Source organism: Sinocyclocheilus grahami, unplaced genomic scaffold, assembly GCF_001515645.1.
Source record: "Sinocyclocheilus grahami isolate Dianchi unplaced genomic scaffold, SAMN03320097.WGS_v1.1 scaffold890.1, whole genome shotgun sequence".
NCBI classification, from domain to species: domain Eukaryota; kingdom Metazoa; phylum Chordata; class Actinopteri; order Cypriniformes; family Cyprinidae; genus Sinocyclocheilus; species Sinocyclocheilus grahami.
Genome location: NW_015506069.1, coordinates 492,992 through 508,634, shown reverse-complemented (window position 1 = coordinate 508,634; position 15,643 = coordinate 492,992). Strand labels below are relative to the sequence as shown.

Genomic DNA, 15,643 nt, shown 5'->3' with positions numbered 1-15,643 from the left:
GCAATATAACAAAGAGTGAAAAATTTAAGGGGGTCTGAATACTTTCCGTACCCACTGTATATATATATATATATATATATATATATTCAGCAGTTTCTTTTTAAGTGAAGTGAAGAAAGATATCAATGATAATGACAAACAATATTCAGCATAATATGTATACAGGAATGCATTTCTGGATTGGTGTTGGAGCATTCGAGCCTTACTGATGGAGATGTGGAGGTACATAAGACCAAAAAGGTTGGGAAACACTGCAATAAAGCACTCTAAACTGAAACTGAAACCGAGAATCCCACAGTGAAGCAGTTCTCAGGACTATTTATCATTAATGAGATTTACACTCTCTCTGAGAATTAAGTTTCTTAGGTTTCAAATCTCACACATCAGAGCAAATGAGAATATTTAGCACACACAGGCTTTTACAGTACACGTGCCGTCTTAGGTTGCTTGTTTTCCTTGGTGTGCAATGTGCATACGTGTGCATGTTTGTGAATTTGAGTTTTTTTTACCTCATCGTTGGTGTTTTTTAGTCTCTTTTGTGCAGTGGGAGTATCTGACTGCTCTGTGCTGAATTCAGATGCTTTTTACAGAGCTAGTCAAGATGGCTGCTGAAACACACACACACACACACACACACACACACACATACATATACACACACAGAAAAGACCAGAGCTCTAAAATGATCCCATCTGTCCACAAAGGTGTAAATTCACATTGTTAAACTCAAAAACCGCAGAAAAGCTCTACTTAAATACACTGCTTTATGGGACACTCTAAGGTGTCCCCAGTACCACAGTGCATTATGGGAACATACATGTAAATCAAAACACAATCATGAATCTGTTTGTCTTTCTGCTTATCCAGTCACCCATGTCATTTCAAATCCAGTCCCAATTCTCTTTTGGGATAAATCAGTTAGATGCAGGCCTACTTAATTCCTCTTTCTATGAACAGCCTAAGATTAAGGCTATAAATCTTTATGATTCATAAGCCATAAATTTAAGTGCTTATGACGTCAAGCAGCTAGGAGAGATGCTGTTAGTCTCAGAAAGACAGAGAGCGGCCATAGTTCAGTTTAGAGAGCCTGTGCCACCACCATCTGACATACACTTCCCTCGGGACGGCAGGATCCTACGGCTACAGAAAGAGAGAGAGAGAGATTGAGCAAAGCGAGGATGAAACAGACAAACCGATCAATAAAAGTGAAGTAACATCAAAAATGACCTGACTGTGGAGTTAGGCTCTTGGAAAGTCAGAGCAGACAGCATCTTCTCCTTGTCAGAGATTGGAGGAACAGCGGAGCCAGGGGAGTTGAAGAGACAGTGGGGAGAGAAAGAAAAGAGAGCATCTTTGTCAGGGTGACAGGGGTTGAATAATTCAGTCTATGTCCAGCTGCTGCGTTAAATCATCATGTTTTATTCATCTGCAACAGTTTCAAAAACCTGACATTCAAATACAATAAGTCCTAATGTGAACACACATCTGGAGCAGAATTAACTTTTGGTGTGCAGTTCCTAATGTGAAAAACACATGACGTGCAATACACTTTGCACACAGCATATTTAAACCCATTAACTACATTTTTATAATGCTTTTCACAAACGTTTCGGTTAAGAAATTGTCTGACAAGCTCAAGATTCAAAAATACCGTATTCACTGAAAATATGGGATTCGAGATATAGTTAAAAATGTTAAAATATTTAAAACAGAAATGTTAGGATAAGAAAAACACTTCCCTTCAAAAGGCTGGAGTTAGTTTATTTGCATTTATTTGAACAAAAATATATAGCAAAAACATATAGTGAAATATTACAATTTTCTTTATGAATATATGTTCAAATCAAATTTTTTCCTGTAATGGCAAAGCTGAATTTTCAGCTTTATTCTCCAGTCTTCAGTAAAAATCATTTTAATTTGCTGATTTGATGCTCAAGAAACATTTCATATTATTATCAACATCGAAAACATTGCTGCTTAATGTGTTTGGAAACATTACATTTACATTTAGCAGACGCTTTTATCCAAAGCGACTTACATGAGGACAATCAAAATCAACAAAAGAGCAATGATATGCAAGTGCTGTAACAAGTCTCAGTTAGCTTAATGCAGTACACGTAGCAAGGTTTTTTTTAAACTATATAATAAATAAAAAGAAAACAGATAGAATAGAAAAAGAATAGAGCAAGCTAGTGTTAGAGGCCTAGAGGAAACCATGATACATCTTTTCAGGATTTTGTGATTAATAGAAAGTTCAAAAGAACAGCATTTATTTAAAAATGTAACATGCTTTTGTAGCATTATAAATGGTTTTTACTGGCACTTGCTGAAAAAAGTATTAATTTCTTTAAAATAAATCTTACTCTCCCCCAAGCTTTTGAATGGTAGTGTATTTATGACTTATTTCGAAGTCAATAAATAATCACATTTTTGTTCTTGTTAGATATTCTTGCTTCCATTGAAACACAAGATGCTCTTCGGCTTATCTCAAATCATAACATTGCTATAGCATGAATATCATCATCAAGTTTTCCATAAACTTGTGGAGTTCATGCAGCTTGAGACACACAACCAAGACATTCATGTTAATATTTCAACTCAACTTTTCACTAATTTTTTAATGCTGATAATATAATTCATAAAGAAAAATGTTGTATTACATTAGAAAATCAAAATATAAACCAAGACTATTTCCCCCCACCCCCTTTTTTTTAAGAATCTGGTTAGCCTGCAAGTCATTAATTAAAATCATCTCTAAATAATGCTTCTTCATGTGTAATGGGTTTACTCTATTCTCTTAAGTGTCTCTAAAATGGCTTTCATAAGATTTAGTCCAGCACAGCACAGGGGTGTTTAAATGTCAGCAGCAATGTAAATTACTCATCTGCTGACAGGAGTTTTATATAAAAATGAAAATGAAACCTGCACAGCGCATCTGCACATACTGATAATTCACTTGTACACACATAAAGCAGCATGGGAATGGACACAGACACAATACTGAAGAATAACACTCAAACACTGAGGAAAGCTGTGTACCTGCTGACCCTGAGTGTGAGCTGTAAAGAATGTGCTTGTACTGTGATGTGTTTGACCTTTGTTGTGTGTGTGTGTGTGTGTGTGTGAGAGAGTTGTATAAGGAGTGTGAACTATAGGGTGAGTATTTCTCCTTGCTTTCCTGAAAATAGAAATACTGCAGAGAAATGAGCTCATCCGTTGGCAGTTATGTACACATCTGACCTCTTCTGCATGAACACACACACACAAAACAGCATTTACCTTCACAGACATCTCCAACACATATCCACACATTCCTCCAACACATAAAAGACAAAAAGAAGAATAGAGAAAGACAGGGAAAGCAGCACAACAATACATCTGACTCTAAGCCTATGATTAGAAATCCTGACTATTAGCCAACGTAAACATAAACACCGATCTTGAATAATAATCACTAGACATGTGCAAGTGACCAGAATCTTAATTAATTTTAGTTTTTGAAAGAGGTCTCCAAGGCTGCTGTCTTTACTTTCTTTTTTATCAAATACATGCCGATAAAAAAGAAAGTAAAAAAGCAGTATTGTGAAATATTGTTACAATTTAAAATAACTTTTCTATTTTAATATATTTCAAAATGTATTTTTTTTTTATGGCAAAGCTGAATTTTCAGCAGCCATTACTCCAGTCTTCAGTATCACATGATCCTTAAGAAATAATTCAAATATGCTAATTTCAGGACATTTCAGGATTCTTTGATAAATAGAAAAAAACATTATTGACCCAAAACCTTTTGAACATAGTTTATGTAATACCTGGAGAAATATCTCAATGGGAGTTGCTTGGCAGGTGCAGGACCTCTTTTTTCTGACTCAAAATGATGTAGTTATGCCCTCCACCATGACATTCATTAGGTGACAACACATGTAAGGCTGTCCACAGTGGCATCGAAGCTGTTGGTCACCTCAGAATGTTTACTAACTAAACATAATCAGCCTTGACAGTTTATTTTAAGACAGAAATTCACTGTAAACTGAAATGAGCTGGATGATCACACTGTTGTCTTATGTTGAGCTGCTTTATAGCTGATCCAATTTTGTTTCATAATTAATGAATTTAGCAACATTGACAATTGTAATTGAACTAAACTGAATTAACATTCAACTGATAGTGTTGCCTTCCATAGAGCTAGCTGAATTGAACTTGTTTAATAATTGATTAACTTTACACAGCTATTGACCTCTAATAGAATATAATAAAACTGTATGATAAAATACACCATTGGCTTTTTAAGAGTTACTTTACAGCAGAATTTGAATTTGTCTCATATTTGAAGAACCACTGCACCACTGATTTTTAATAACACTGTGAAGCTGCTTTGAAACAATCTGTATTGCATAAAGCACTATAGAAATAAAGGTGGTGACTATGTATGGCCTGTTTTAGAAAGACAAAATAATTTTACACAATTTTATTTTAATGACTACTTGTAGTAGCAACAAATGATGATTTAAAATAGTAGGTCAGAGGCCAGAAACATCACAACCTGGCTTTGTGGGGACAAACAAAAGTAGAACATATAACAACTAAAATTCATAACAATAAATTTTACACATATGATATTCATAAATAAAATAATTTCAAGGAAAAATAATTTGTGCAGCACATCGAAAATAGAAAGAGTGTCTATCAACTGAATAAAAACAACAAAACAAAACAGGAATTTCCATTGCGGACAGCTTCATTGATTATAATGGGAGCAATTTAGTTTTGTCCTGACATGATGCCCACATCCGGAGTAGACACAGCATTAGAGACACCTCCTCTTTATCTCAGACAGACATGACTGTAAGTCAATAAATGAGTATCTGTGTGTGCGTGTGTGTAATAGGGAGAGAGAGAACACACTGAAAGTGAAAGATGTGTAGCAGTGAAATATTCAGCTAGCTTTAATGAGACTGACAATTACTCATCTGCTTAACTATACGTCTAATGAAGAGAACTAAATATATCTCACATTATTTCATTACACACACACTTCCACAAGCTCAGCAGAGTGTGATTATGCTTATTCTCTCTTGCTGTGTCATATCATAGCATATTCTCTCTCTCTCTGTCTCGCTCACATAAGCGGAGGCACTTCTGGATCGTCCACAAAGTCCTTTGACACAGGACTCTCCTCGACGCCACAGCGCTGGGGATGCTGAGAGAGCTGCAGGGGCTTGTGGGAAGACTCATTTCCTTTGGGAACAATGTTGGCCAGACTCCCAACCAGACCGGGATCCACCTCCAATAATTCACGCCCTTGCGCTGGCCTGCAGAGAGACAGACCTGACTGAGATTGCTGTTTTGTTGCGTTTTAAGAATTTATTAGTCTGTAACTCTAGTCTAACTGTTCAGTCAGCACAATCTCTGCAAAATCCGTTTCTCCCACCTGCTCTTTGCTAAATCACATCCACCACAAAGACGCACCCTACATGACACATTTGACTCTATTTACTTTCTGAATAAATCTTACTGTGTTCTTACTGTGCATGATTCATCTGTGTACCTTATTATAAAGAAAACCCTAGTCCTAACCCTAACCAAATAGTAAGTACATGTAGTTAATTATTACTCAGTACTTAAATGTATAATTTCACTGTAACAAGGAAACCTTAAAATAAAAAGTAACCCAGAATTTAAATTTTTGGATAGACTGTCCTTTTAATCTTTAAACATTTAAAATACTTTTCATACATAACATGCAGTATGGGCAGGAAAAAATAATAAATATGGAATTTTACAGTCAGCTGGTCATTACCACAAAATATAGCCCTATTTGGACAGTAATTGTTTCTCAGGGGGATGTAAGTGATTTTCACCATTTACAGGGGGTAGTTGGTGATTTTAATGCCGTCCGAATCCAGGATGTCGGTGTTTTTCTCTTACCACCCCCGTAAAAATCCCCGGCCGAATTACCTACTGTTTTTTGACAAACACCAAGGTCTTGTGGTAATTTAATTGCCGTCCGAATCCACATCTCTGAGTTTACGAGAAGAAATTGATTGAAAATTCAGTGTTTAAACCCTTTTTGAGCACTCCCGAACACCGTAAGGTAACGTTGTAGCCTACTTCAGTGTAATTTGCATACATATTTATTTCTGAAATGCTGGAAAGTATTTAAAATTACAATACTTCATAACTGCTCCACCACAGCGACTGGGAGCAGAAAGAGAAGAAAAGCATGTAAACATTCTGAAATGGGTCTTTATTATGGCAGCAGCAGGTATGCAATACAATTTTAAAATGTGTTGTATAAACATATATATATCGCGTATAATTATGTACAACTATAGCGCGTCTATTTTCCTATTTTTAAACAGGAGATTTAAATAATCAAATAATAAATATGATTATATATTATAAAATATGCTTGGAATAATAAGAATACATTTTACACAATAATAAGTATTTTTAAATACCTTTTACACAATAATAAGAATAAATTTGTAAATAAAATTTATTTTATTTAAAGCAGACAATCATGTGACTGGCCACGTGAGCAGCGCGTTCCCGGGTTTGTAGGATCACAGAATTCACTCCTCCACTGTGAATAAATCGCCATCCGAATCCATGAGTTTTATCACTGAGGTGATATGAAAATTAATTTTTACAGACGTCCATATGAGAAACGATTACCGTCCGAATCGGGTTAAAGACAATGTGATCAGGACCTCAAGGTTATCTTGTATCACCCTAAAGGGATTTATTCTGCGGTAACAACTGATGCACTTCAAATCATCCTGTGTAAATAATAATAAATAAATATAGGTTCCTGAAACATTGATCTAAGTTAAAATTATTTCATTATTTGAAAATACAGAGACAGTAGATTGATACAATGAGAGACATAAAACTATCACAGCTATGTGCAATAGGAACTGCCCAGGGCTGTGTTTCCCAAAAGTATCGTAAGCATAAGTAGATCGTACAACCACTGCCACCAATGCTTTTGGGAAATGCAGCCCAGGACAATGGTCAGTTATACAGTTTAGTGGTCATTATACAGGAAAGCAACATTTAATAACTATTTTACATTTTATAACTATAGGGGGGGGGGTCCATCTGTCATTCCATCAGCAGCTGTTTGCTTAAAGTCCCTAATTAATTGATTTAATGGCTCATTATGGATCCTCGGTGCAGATTAAGAAAGTAAAAGCGAATGGAAAGCATGTTTAGTCATTGCTTGACAAGCACTAAGCAGTGAGGTAAGCTGATAAATGTCCATTAATCCACTACTGCTCTCCACAATCATCATGTTGTACCACAGGCCTCCCCAACAGAACAGTGTTGCGGGCGCCGCAGCTTTCTGCCTCTTACACAGAAACACAAATCCCAGTATGATGGCCAGCCCCACCTATCTTGATAGCAGATAAATCAGCCCTAAATTCCTGTAGACTAAAACCGAAAGGCTTGTGACTTCAACACACAGTAGGGCTTTATTTAGACTTTGTGCTAGGACGGGAATCTAATGATTTCTGGTGAACTCTTTGACTACACAATAACACTAATAATACATAGCATATTATTTATAGTACAGTATTAGAGTCACTCTTTTTATCTCCGCTTCCGTCTCTCTCGTGCTTTAAGAATAAATCACTAAAAATGTAATTAGTGCGGCAGCTGAAACCTGATTGGACTCTGAATTACCGATAGCGTGCGATTATACTGTACTTTTCGAGCCAACCAGTGCCTCAGCGGGTACGTTATCACACACACAGATGATTTACAGAACGTGCTCTGATTTCCTCAGGGGCAGGTACACAAACGCAGGTGCGTTATTGTGTGTGTTGGACCTGAGGGTCTCAGTAAATAATAACACAAGCGTGCATGTGTGTGTGTATATAAGAGCAAGAGCATCTGACCTCCCAACGTGTCAGGAGGTCAGGAGTAATCAGGTTCAGATGATGTCATCCATCAGGATGGAGTCAGGGCAGAAGAGTGTGTGTTTGTGAGCGGAATGACAGTAACTGGTTTATTTGCATCTTATTTGCATTTTTATTAGGTCTTTAATGTTATACCCCAGTGTTCACTTACTACGCTGATAAACCGACTGAAGGACACACACAGACACACGGTCGCACAATGGAATAAATCCTTAGAGTCAACAAACTAATTCCACAGTCACACGGGTTAATGCAAACCTGCATTAAGACCCATTAGAGGTGCCTGCACACACACAAGGGATCTTGTTCAGTGTGAAAGTCACCGCATAAGACCTCCCGCTGTAAATTGCAGAGAGAAAACGAGAGAAAGGGAGAGAGGTATATAAAGAGAGATCAATTATAAAGCAGATAAGCTTGTATATACGGTATATACTGCAATTTAGTCTTTTAGCAAACTTAGCTCCAAAGCCACTTCCCTAATAAGAAGCTCAGCGTCCCTGGAGTGACCTGCAGTTGAGTGTTTTGCTCAAGGACACAACTTCGATTTTTCTCATCTTGAATGGATAGTTCACCCAGAAATGAAAGTACTGTAACCATCTTACTCGCCCTCATGTCATTTGAATGGCAGATTTTTCTTTTTTTCTTGGAATACAAAAGATATTTAGCAGAATTCTGATTTGTATATTTGTGAAGCAGGATTTAAAACTAACCCAGACCCTGACCAAGGCCACATTTATGAGTGGTATCAGGAGGATCATAATAACACTGTTAAGACATGAACAAATGTTGACATAGGCAGGCAGCTGAACTGAATTACCTGGTCTCTGTCCTGGTATTCTTGTTACTGGTAACACTGGTCGGCCTGGCAGTAGGTTTCTTTGGTTTAATCTCTCCAATTGCCTCCAAAAAACACAAATATAACAGAACGGGTTTTAAAGGACAGGTTTTACACAGTCTAGATTTGTGTACAAAAAGTTATCCTTGAAAAAAAAAAAATTCGCAAATTAATTGATATTTCTACTACATTTTCAGAAAGCAATTAGCCAGCATATTTAGTTTGTTAGGTTCCCATTCCAGTTTCACTGCACTTCAAGTAGGTAATTGACATAAAACACTTGAATGAAAATGTAAACTATATTAAAACAGAAACCATTCATTTTTAATTATAATCATATTTCACAATATCACTATTTTGCTGTATTTTTGCTCAAATGTAGCTGTGGTGAGCACAAAATAATTTTAAAATGATTAAAAATCTTACCAACCTCAATTTTATTTTAACAGCAGTGCACATAAATGTATAAGAAAATTATATTTTAAGTGTTGTAAATGCCCACCATTTCTTTCACATTTAGCGTAATTTTCAATCATGTTTTTGACTTTAATAATTTATTTTTAAATGTCTAGCGGCATGGCAAATTAATTGTTTAAATATACAAGTTTCCTTGCAGCATTATTACAATCAGATAATAAAAGCCTACGCATAAAAAATGAAAGAAAATACTTTTTAAAATAATTTTAGGTGAAGCACAGCATGTCAGACTGCAGGACATATCAACCTTCAGAAAGCACTTCACATACATTATGGCAGTTATTTTGAAGGGAATGATTTTACCAGATATTATATAAGATTTATCTTGTTGTCATTCATGCTGCACATACTGACAATTAATCAGCAAAATCAGTGATTTTATTTGTCAAATGCAAGCTGATATTTTACCTTTTTTGAGTTTGGTTTCATTACACATCATGGACAATGTGGGAATAAACCCCATATATACTGTACGAAAACTGGAATGAAAACTATGTTCAAAGACATCAGTAGGGTGTTTGAAAGGTGTGTTTCAGGTGTAGTGAGCTGTACCAGAGGCAAGATGAGGAGCAGGTGGCCGGTGGTTTGGGATCTCTGTGCTGTGCTGCTGTCGGGTTTCACTTCTGCAGGCAAAACCAGCTGGAACACCTGCGCGCACACACACACACACACACACACACACACACACTTTTATTAATGTGGGGTTTCAAGCACTTGCCACTGTAAAAGTGATCTACATTATCACTAGTCATAAACACATATCCATCAATACTGAGATCAGTCACACACACATGCACGAACATCTGTGCTGTGGTGACTCTGGTAAGGCGAGAACCGTTACTTGTGCTGGTCTGCGGCAGATTCGTGAGGAAATGAGGCAGAATAAAGAGTGTAGATTTACTGCTAGGTAATCAGTTTTAAAGGTCAATCTCATCAGATGAGAGAGAGAGAGATGGAAAGAGAGAGAGATGGATAGTCTACCTTTCCTTTGACGGTCACTCTCACATATGTTGGCTGAACATCCACATCCAGCAGTGAGGTGTCCATATGCCTACGGCACAAAGAGACCAATGTGAGAGTGGATGCTGTTAGGAGAAAAGTTACTAAATGACATCCAAATACACTCGAAGTTTACCCAAAGATAAAAAGAAAGTATACTGCTAAATCATGACTTGATCATTTTGTGCCGAGGACAAGAGCCAGCGTGAGTGTGTCTGTACCTGTAAACACGTAAATCCAAAAGCATGCAGTTGTTCTCATCCTCAGTGAGATTGAAGTCCAACCTTTGAGACAGAGATCACATGAAATAAATATTTTTAAACTCAAGCTGGTACTGTAGTGTTTGAGTATGTATCATTTGTTTCATTGGTTGGAGTGAGGCACTGTTGATGTATGATACTGTATATACTGTATCTCTCCTGTGACCTAGTTTAGCCATCTTACCTTTTGTTGATTTCCTGTTTCTCACTATAAATAGATTCATGTTATCACTTGTCCTAATATGACTGTCTTGCTAGCCCTAGTCTCATGTAGCCAGACTTTTCACTGTTGGCATAAATTCTGGTCCACTTTGCACATTATTCTGCCCATACTCAAAAAAAAAAAAAGTACAACTGTCACTCGGCGGTACCCCCTCAAAAGGAACAAATATGTACACATTAGGTACTAATATGTACCTTGAAGGTACTAAGATGTACCATTTAGGGGTAAATAGGGTACAGAGATGTACCATTTAGTTTTTCTGTTTATTTGTGTTTATTCTAGTTTACTGTTCCAGTGACAGCTTTGTATCTTTTTTGGATAAGTCCATTTGTTTGCATTAAATTTTGAGCTCATGCCTGTTTTTGGACATTTGCATTTTGGATTTTCACTATGAATTTTTAGGTTTTCCATTGTTTTCCAAAGAAAATATGCTTTGGCTGCTTTCTGTCAGATAATTTCTTCTAAAGTGGGGGTGGTCCTTAGCTAGAATAATCTGCAAAGTGGACTGGACTGACATACTGTATTGGCTACACAGGAGTAGTGTGTTTGTATGTGTGTTTTTGTGCATGTACTTGGGCTCGTTGATGTTCAGCACTCGTCCATCTGCAGTGATCAGAGTTCTGAGGGTTTTGTTTTTAGGCTTCTCTCTGTAGAAACACAGAATTGACTGCTGTAAGTAAAGCTGTTTACAGGAAAAACATGCAAAAGCTTAATGTCTTTCTCTCCTTTATCTCATAAAAATTTTAAGATTGAGAAATGGGCATCACAGGGATATTTAGAAGTAGATACCATTACAGTGATTTCAGTCCTCTTTTTCTTAGTTGGCCAGTACCTCTCTTTTTCTTTGGCCCTCCTCTTGTCCTCCAGATGGCGATGGGCCTCTAGTCTGGATTCTGGTGTGAATGGGCACGGCTTTTCCCAAAATTCCTTCTCTTTATCCTCTGCGTCTGTGTGAGCCTTGGAGCTTGATTCTGGATTCTGATGGGTCCCATTTTGGTTCTCAGAGAGCAATCTGTGTGAAATAATCATCACAGTTATGCACAGGTCTGGTTTAAAGCTGATAACCCTCTTTTTTTACGATACACCATAGTCTGTTCATATTCCCAGAAATTTCTTCAAAAGAAATTATATTATGAGCAATGTTCTGTGAATGTAGCTTTTCAAGAACCTTCAAAAAGCTTTTCAAAAGGGAGTTTTGGGGTGAATCAGTATAAAACCTGTGTAAAAAGGATCAATTTCAGGGTACAATCTGTTAAAGTTCATCTAATGCAACCCAAATTGTCTTTTAGCTCTCTTAATTCAGTTACTCAAACTTCAGTTACCTTAAAGGGGTCATATGATGCGATTTAAATTTTTCCTTTCTCTTTGCAATGTTACAAGCTCTTGGTGCATAAAGAAGATCTGTAAAGTTGCAAAGACTAAAGTCTCAAATCAAAAGAGATATTCTTTATAAAAGTTAAGAGTCAGCCACACCTACCTAAAATGGCTCGTTCTAACACGCCCCCACATATCTACGTCACTATGTGGGAAGATTTGCATAACGCCGCCCAAATGTTCACGCAAAGAAAGAAGGCGTAACTTTTATTTTCACAGTAGTATTGTTGCCACCGCTGCCATGTCGTGAAGACGCTGTGTGCTTCGTTGTGAAAGCGAAACTACTTTGTTTGGTCTTCCAAAAGAGGACGATATCCGCTTCGTCATGCCTAGAGCTGATCTGTGCTGGTCGCTGAGGGAATACATCAACTTAGTGCTGTGGATCGCCGGATCGGCTTTCACCGTGGACGAAGCCCGGGGTCGTCACATGTGCTTGCCGCTCCTTCGTCGGATCCGCCGGCTGCGCCGTTCTCAACCTCGCCGTTATCAACCACGCCGCCTCTGTTCACTCTAGCCCGGCCTCAGCTCACGCTAAGCCGGGGCTTCCGCTAGGCCGCTGTGTTTTTCGTTGTGAAAGCGAAACTACATTGTTTGGTCTTCCAAAAGAAGACACGACTACATATCAGTGGTTAAGTTGTATTTACAACACTGTTCCAGAGCAGTTTTGTTTGTCATTTCTTTGATCACAAATGCAGACAGGGTTTTATGATTACGCGGCATGATGCAATGCAACGCAACGCGTAAAAAGACAGTATAAGTCAGTAAAATCAGTAATTCTGTCCCCACTGGATGCAACAAATGCCTCGTTTGTAATGGGTTTTAATGTTTTTGTCTCGTCGCTCCGGCCGGGACACGGCATCAACAGTATGGTGAGGACGTAACATTTCCGTCTCACGCTTGAGGTATTCGGCCAATCACAACGCACTGGATAGCTGGCCAATCACAGCACACCTCGCTTTTTCAGACCGATGAGCTTTGTAAAAATCGACGCGTTTCAAAAAGGCGGGGCATAGAGGAGAAACAATATTGTACAGTATGTGGAAAATAATGTTTTTTTTACTTTAAACCGCATAAACACATTTCATTACACCAAATACACAAAATAATGTTATTTTTAGCAGCATCATATGACCCCTTTAAAGACACTCACTGATTTATTTGAAGATCCTCCTGCTTTTCTCTTGTCTCCTTCAAACCACTCCTTTTCTGTTCCTTTCTTTTCTCTATATAATCCGCCTCCTGTTCTAAAACACGTCTCCTCACTGCATCCAGTTCCTGCTGGGCCTGAATACACTCACCTCGCCCGATTTCTTTCCCATCCAACCACTGCAAAGCACAAAAGACAATCGTTCATAAATAGCGCAAGGCTAAAAATGTCTCTCTATGTGTGTCTCAGTGCAGTACCTGTAGTTGAGGCAGACATGCCACCACATACTGTCTGTATCCATGAAATTCAGTACAGGGGTTTCCCACCAGGTAGAGCTCTCTGAGATGAAAGTTCTGCTTCAGAGACTCCACACTGCTCAGCTTACCCACAAAATTCACTGTCAGGTCTAGTTTCTGTAAGCTTTCACAGCCTACACACAAATACACACATATATATTACAGTTCCATGCATACACATGTACTAATAGACACAAAAATCAAGCCTGGTTAGAGCTGTAATACAGTATATTTGCAACAAAATAACAAAATACCTATATTACACCACACATTTCACAAAAAGAGAACTATTAATTTTCAAATGATGAACACATATACTGGTAAAATTAAGCATTTGAACATTTTCTAGTTGTCATAATTGAATCATGTACATAATTCATATCATAAACTACACTTGTGGTCGCTCTACTAGGACACTCTTGTGAATTTGAGGAGAACGTCATATTCGCTAAAAACAATGTTGGGACCAGTTGGTTAAAGATAATTAAATGGCTAAAAAAAAATCAAATTATTTCTGAGTAGGGTCATTATAATTAAACTAAAACCATATAAAAAAAACATTTTTGTTACTTCAAAATAAACTTTAACTTAAATAAAAGAAAAGAAAATATTTCAAAAGAAAAAAAAACTTTCCAGGGAAACATCTCTCATTTTCGTTTAGTTTAACTTGACGTACTAAAAAAAACTCAAGTTAAAACTAAAACAAAAATGACTAAAAACCATACAGACATGTTTAAAAAAAACAAATGCATAGAAATGCACAAAATTATTAAAACTTACCAAATTCACAATAATAATAAAACTGCAATAGTATCTAACTGATACTATAATAACTGGTAATATAAACATTTATAATATAATATCTGGTTCTGAGAAAAGGTGTATCACAATTTGTTTGCAGATACCACTTGCTTTACTTTTATGTTTTTTTCTTATATACTTATGTTTAATTTTATCCAAAGCAAGTTACAAAAGAGGGGCACCACAGGCAATTTAGCATAAAAAATAAATAATAATATATGTATATATCATATATACTGTATATAGTTTTACACAACAAGTGTAAGAAATAAAAAAAATAAAAAAACTGAAACAGTTGGTAACATGTTCATATGCAATGCACAAATGAAAAACTATTTATTAATACAATCACCTTCTAAATTCTCGATGACTTCTATGTTGTTCAGAGCCAGGTTTAGATACTCCAGCTTCTTTAGTCTGCCCACATTTTCTGCATAAACAGAGTTAAAAGCAATATAAATGGCCATGCATTTATTTATTTATTGCACTGATATGCACAGGAATGTCTGCTTACCTATCTTAGGGATGAGGTTGTTCTGTAAGTAGAGGATTTTGAGGTCTCTGCACCACTTGTCGATATGCTCGATCCTCTCGATGTCCTGCTGATGGAGGGCAACCTCCTCCAGGGAGAAGATCTCCCCATTATTGTGTTCTGCTCTGCGGCGGATCAGATCCTCGCTGACTGATCACAAAGCGAGGGGGAGAGAGGATTAGTTTACCACCAGCTAAACCGCGAAAACATTTGATACTTTTGACATAAAACAGTTTATTTGGGAAGAATTGTCATTTATTTAAAGAGGCATATAATACAATGACCGCTTTATTATAGGAATACATTAAAATTGTTTTTATATTAGGAATAAAACACTTACTGCAGACCATGACTTGCTCGTGCCAGTGTGTTATGCGTTGCTATAGAAACGGGTACGCTGCAGTAGCTCGTGCTTGTGTTTTTTTAGGCCTTTCCTTTGAACATTCATTCCAGCGGAGCAAAACACCAGAACTGGAAAACAATTCGGGTATTTATTTCGACAAGAACAATCTTAATGTTAACTAGCACGATGTAATCATGACACACGAATTAACAACCAGTAAAGCGGCTTTTTATCAACAAAACAGAGGCATATTTGCGCTCTAGCTGCTCCGTTTACATTCAAGTAGCAACTCTGCCACCTAGCGGTCAGTGTGAACAATAACAGTCAAAGAAACACGATGCATATTGATTTTGGAGATGCTGAGTGAAGGATAGGATTGGATTGGGGGAACTGCATGTAAAATACAGTTAACCATTAAAAGTTATTTTAAA

At 37.1% G+C, this 15,643-nt stretch overlaps 1 protein-coding gene across 1 annotated transcript; it reads right to left on the bottom strand.

Moving 5' to 3' along the window:
* Positions 1 to 5,119: 5,119 nt before the first annotated feature.
* On the bottom strand, positions 5,120 to 15,260 carry LOC107563827 (protein tilB homolog). The gene is made up of 12 exons (XM_016248793.1): positions 15,210 to 15,260; positions 14,852 to 15,019; positions 14,690 to 14,767; positions 13,498 to 13,670; positions 13,244 to 13,419; positions 11,552 to 11,731; positions 11,292 to 11,366; positions 10,458 to 10,520; positions 10,219 to 10,288; positions 9,790 to 9,885; positions 8,743 to 8,825; positions 5,120 to 5,312 (listed from the first exon to the last, which is right to left on the bottom strand). The coding sequence occupies exons 1-12, from the start codon at positions 15,217 to 15,219 to the stop codon at positions 5,120 to 5,122; spliced, it is 1,365 nt and encodes a 454-aa protein (XP_016104279.1). The 5' UTR covers positions 15,220 to 15,260.
* Positions 15,261 to 15,643: the final 383 nt, after the last annotated feature.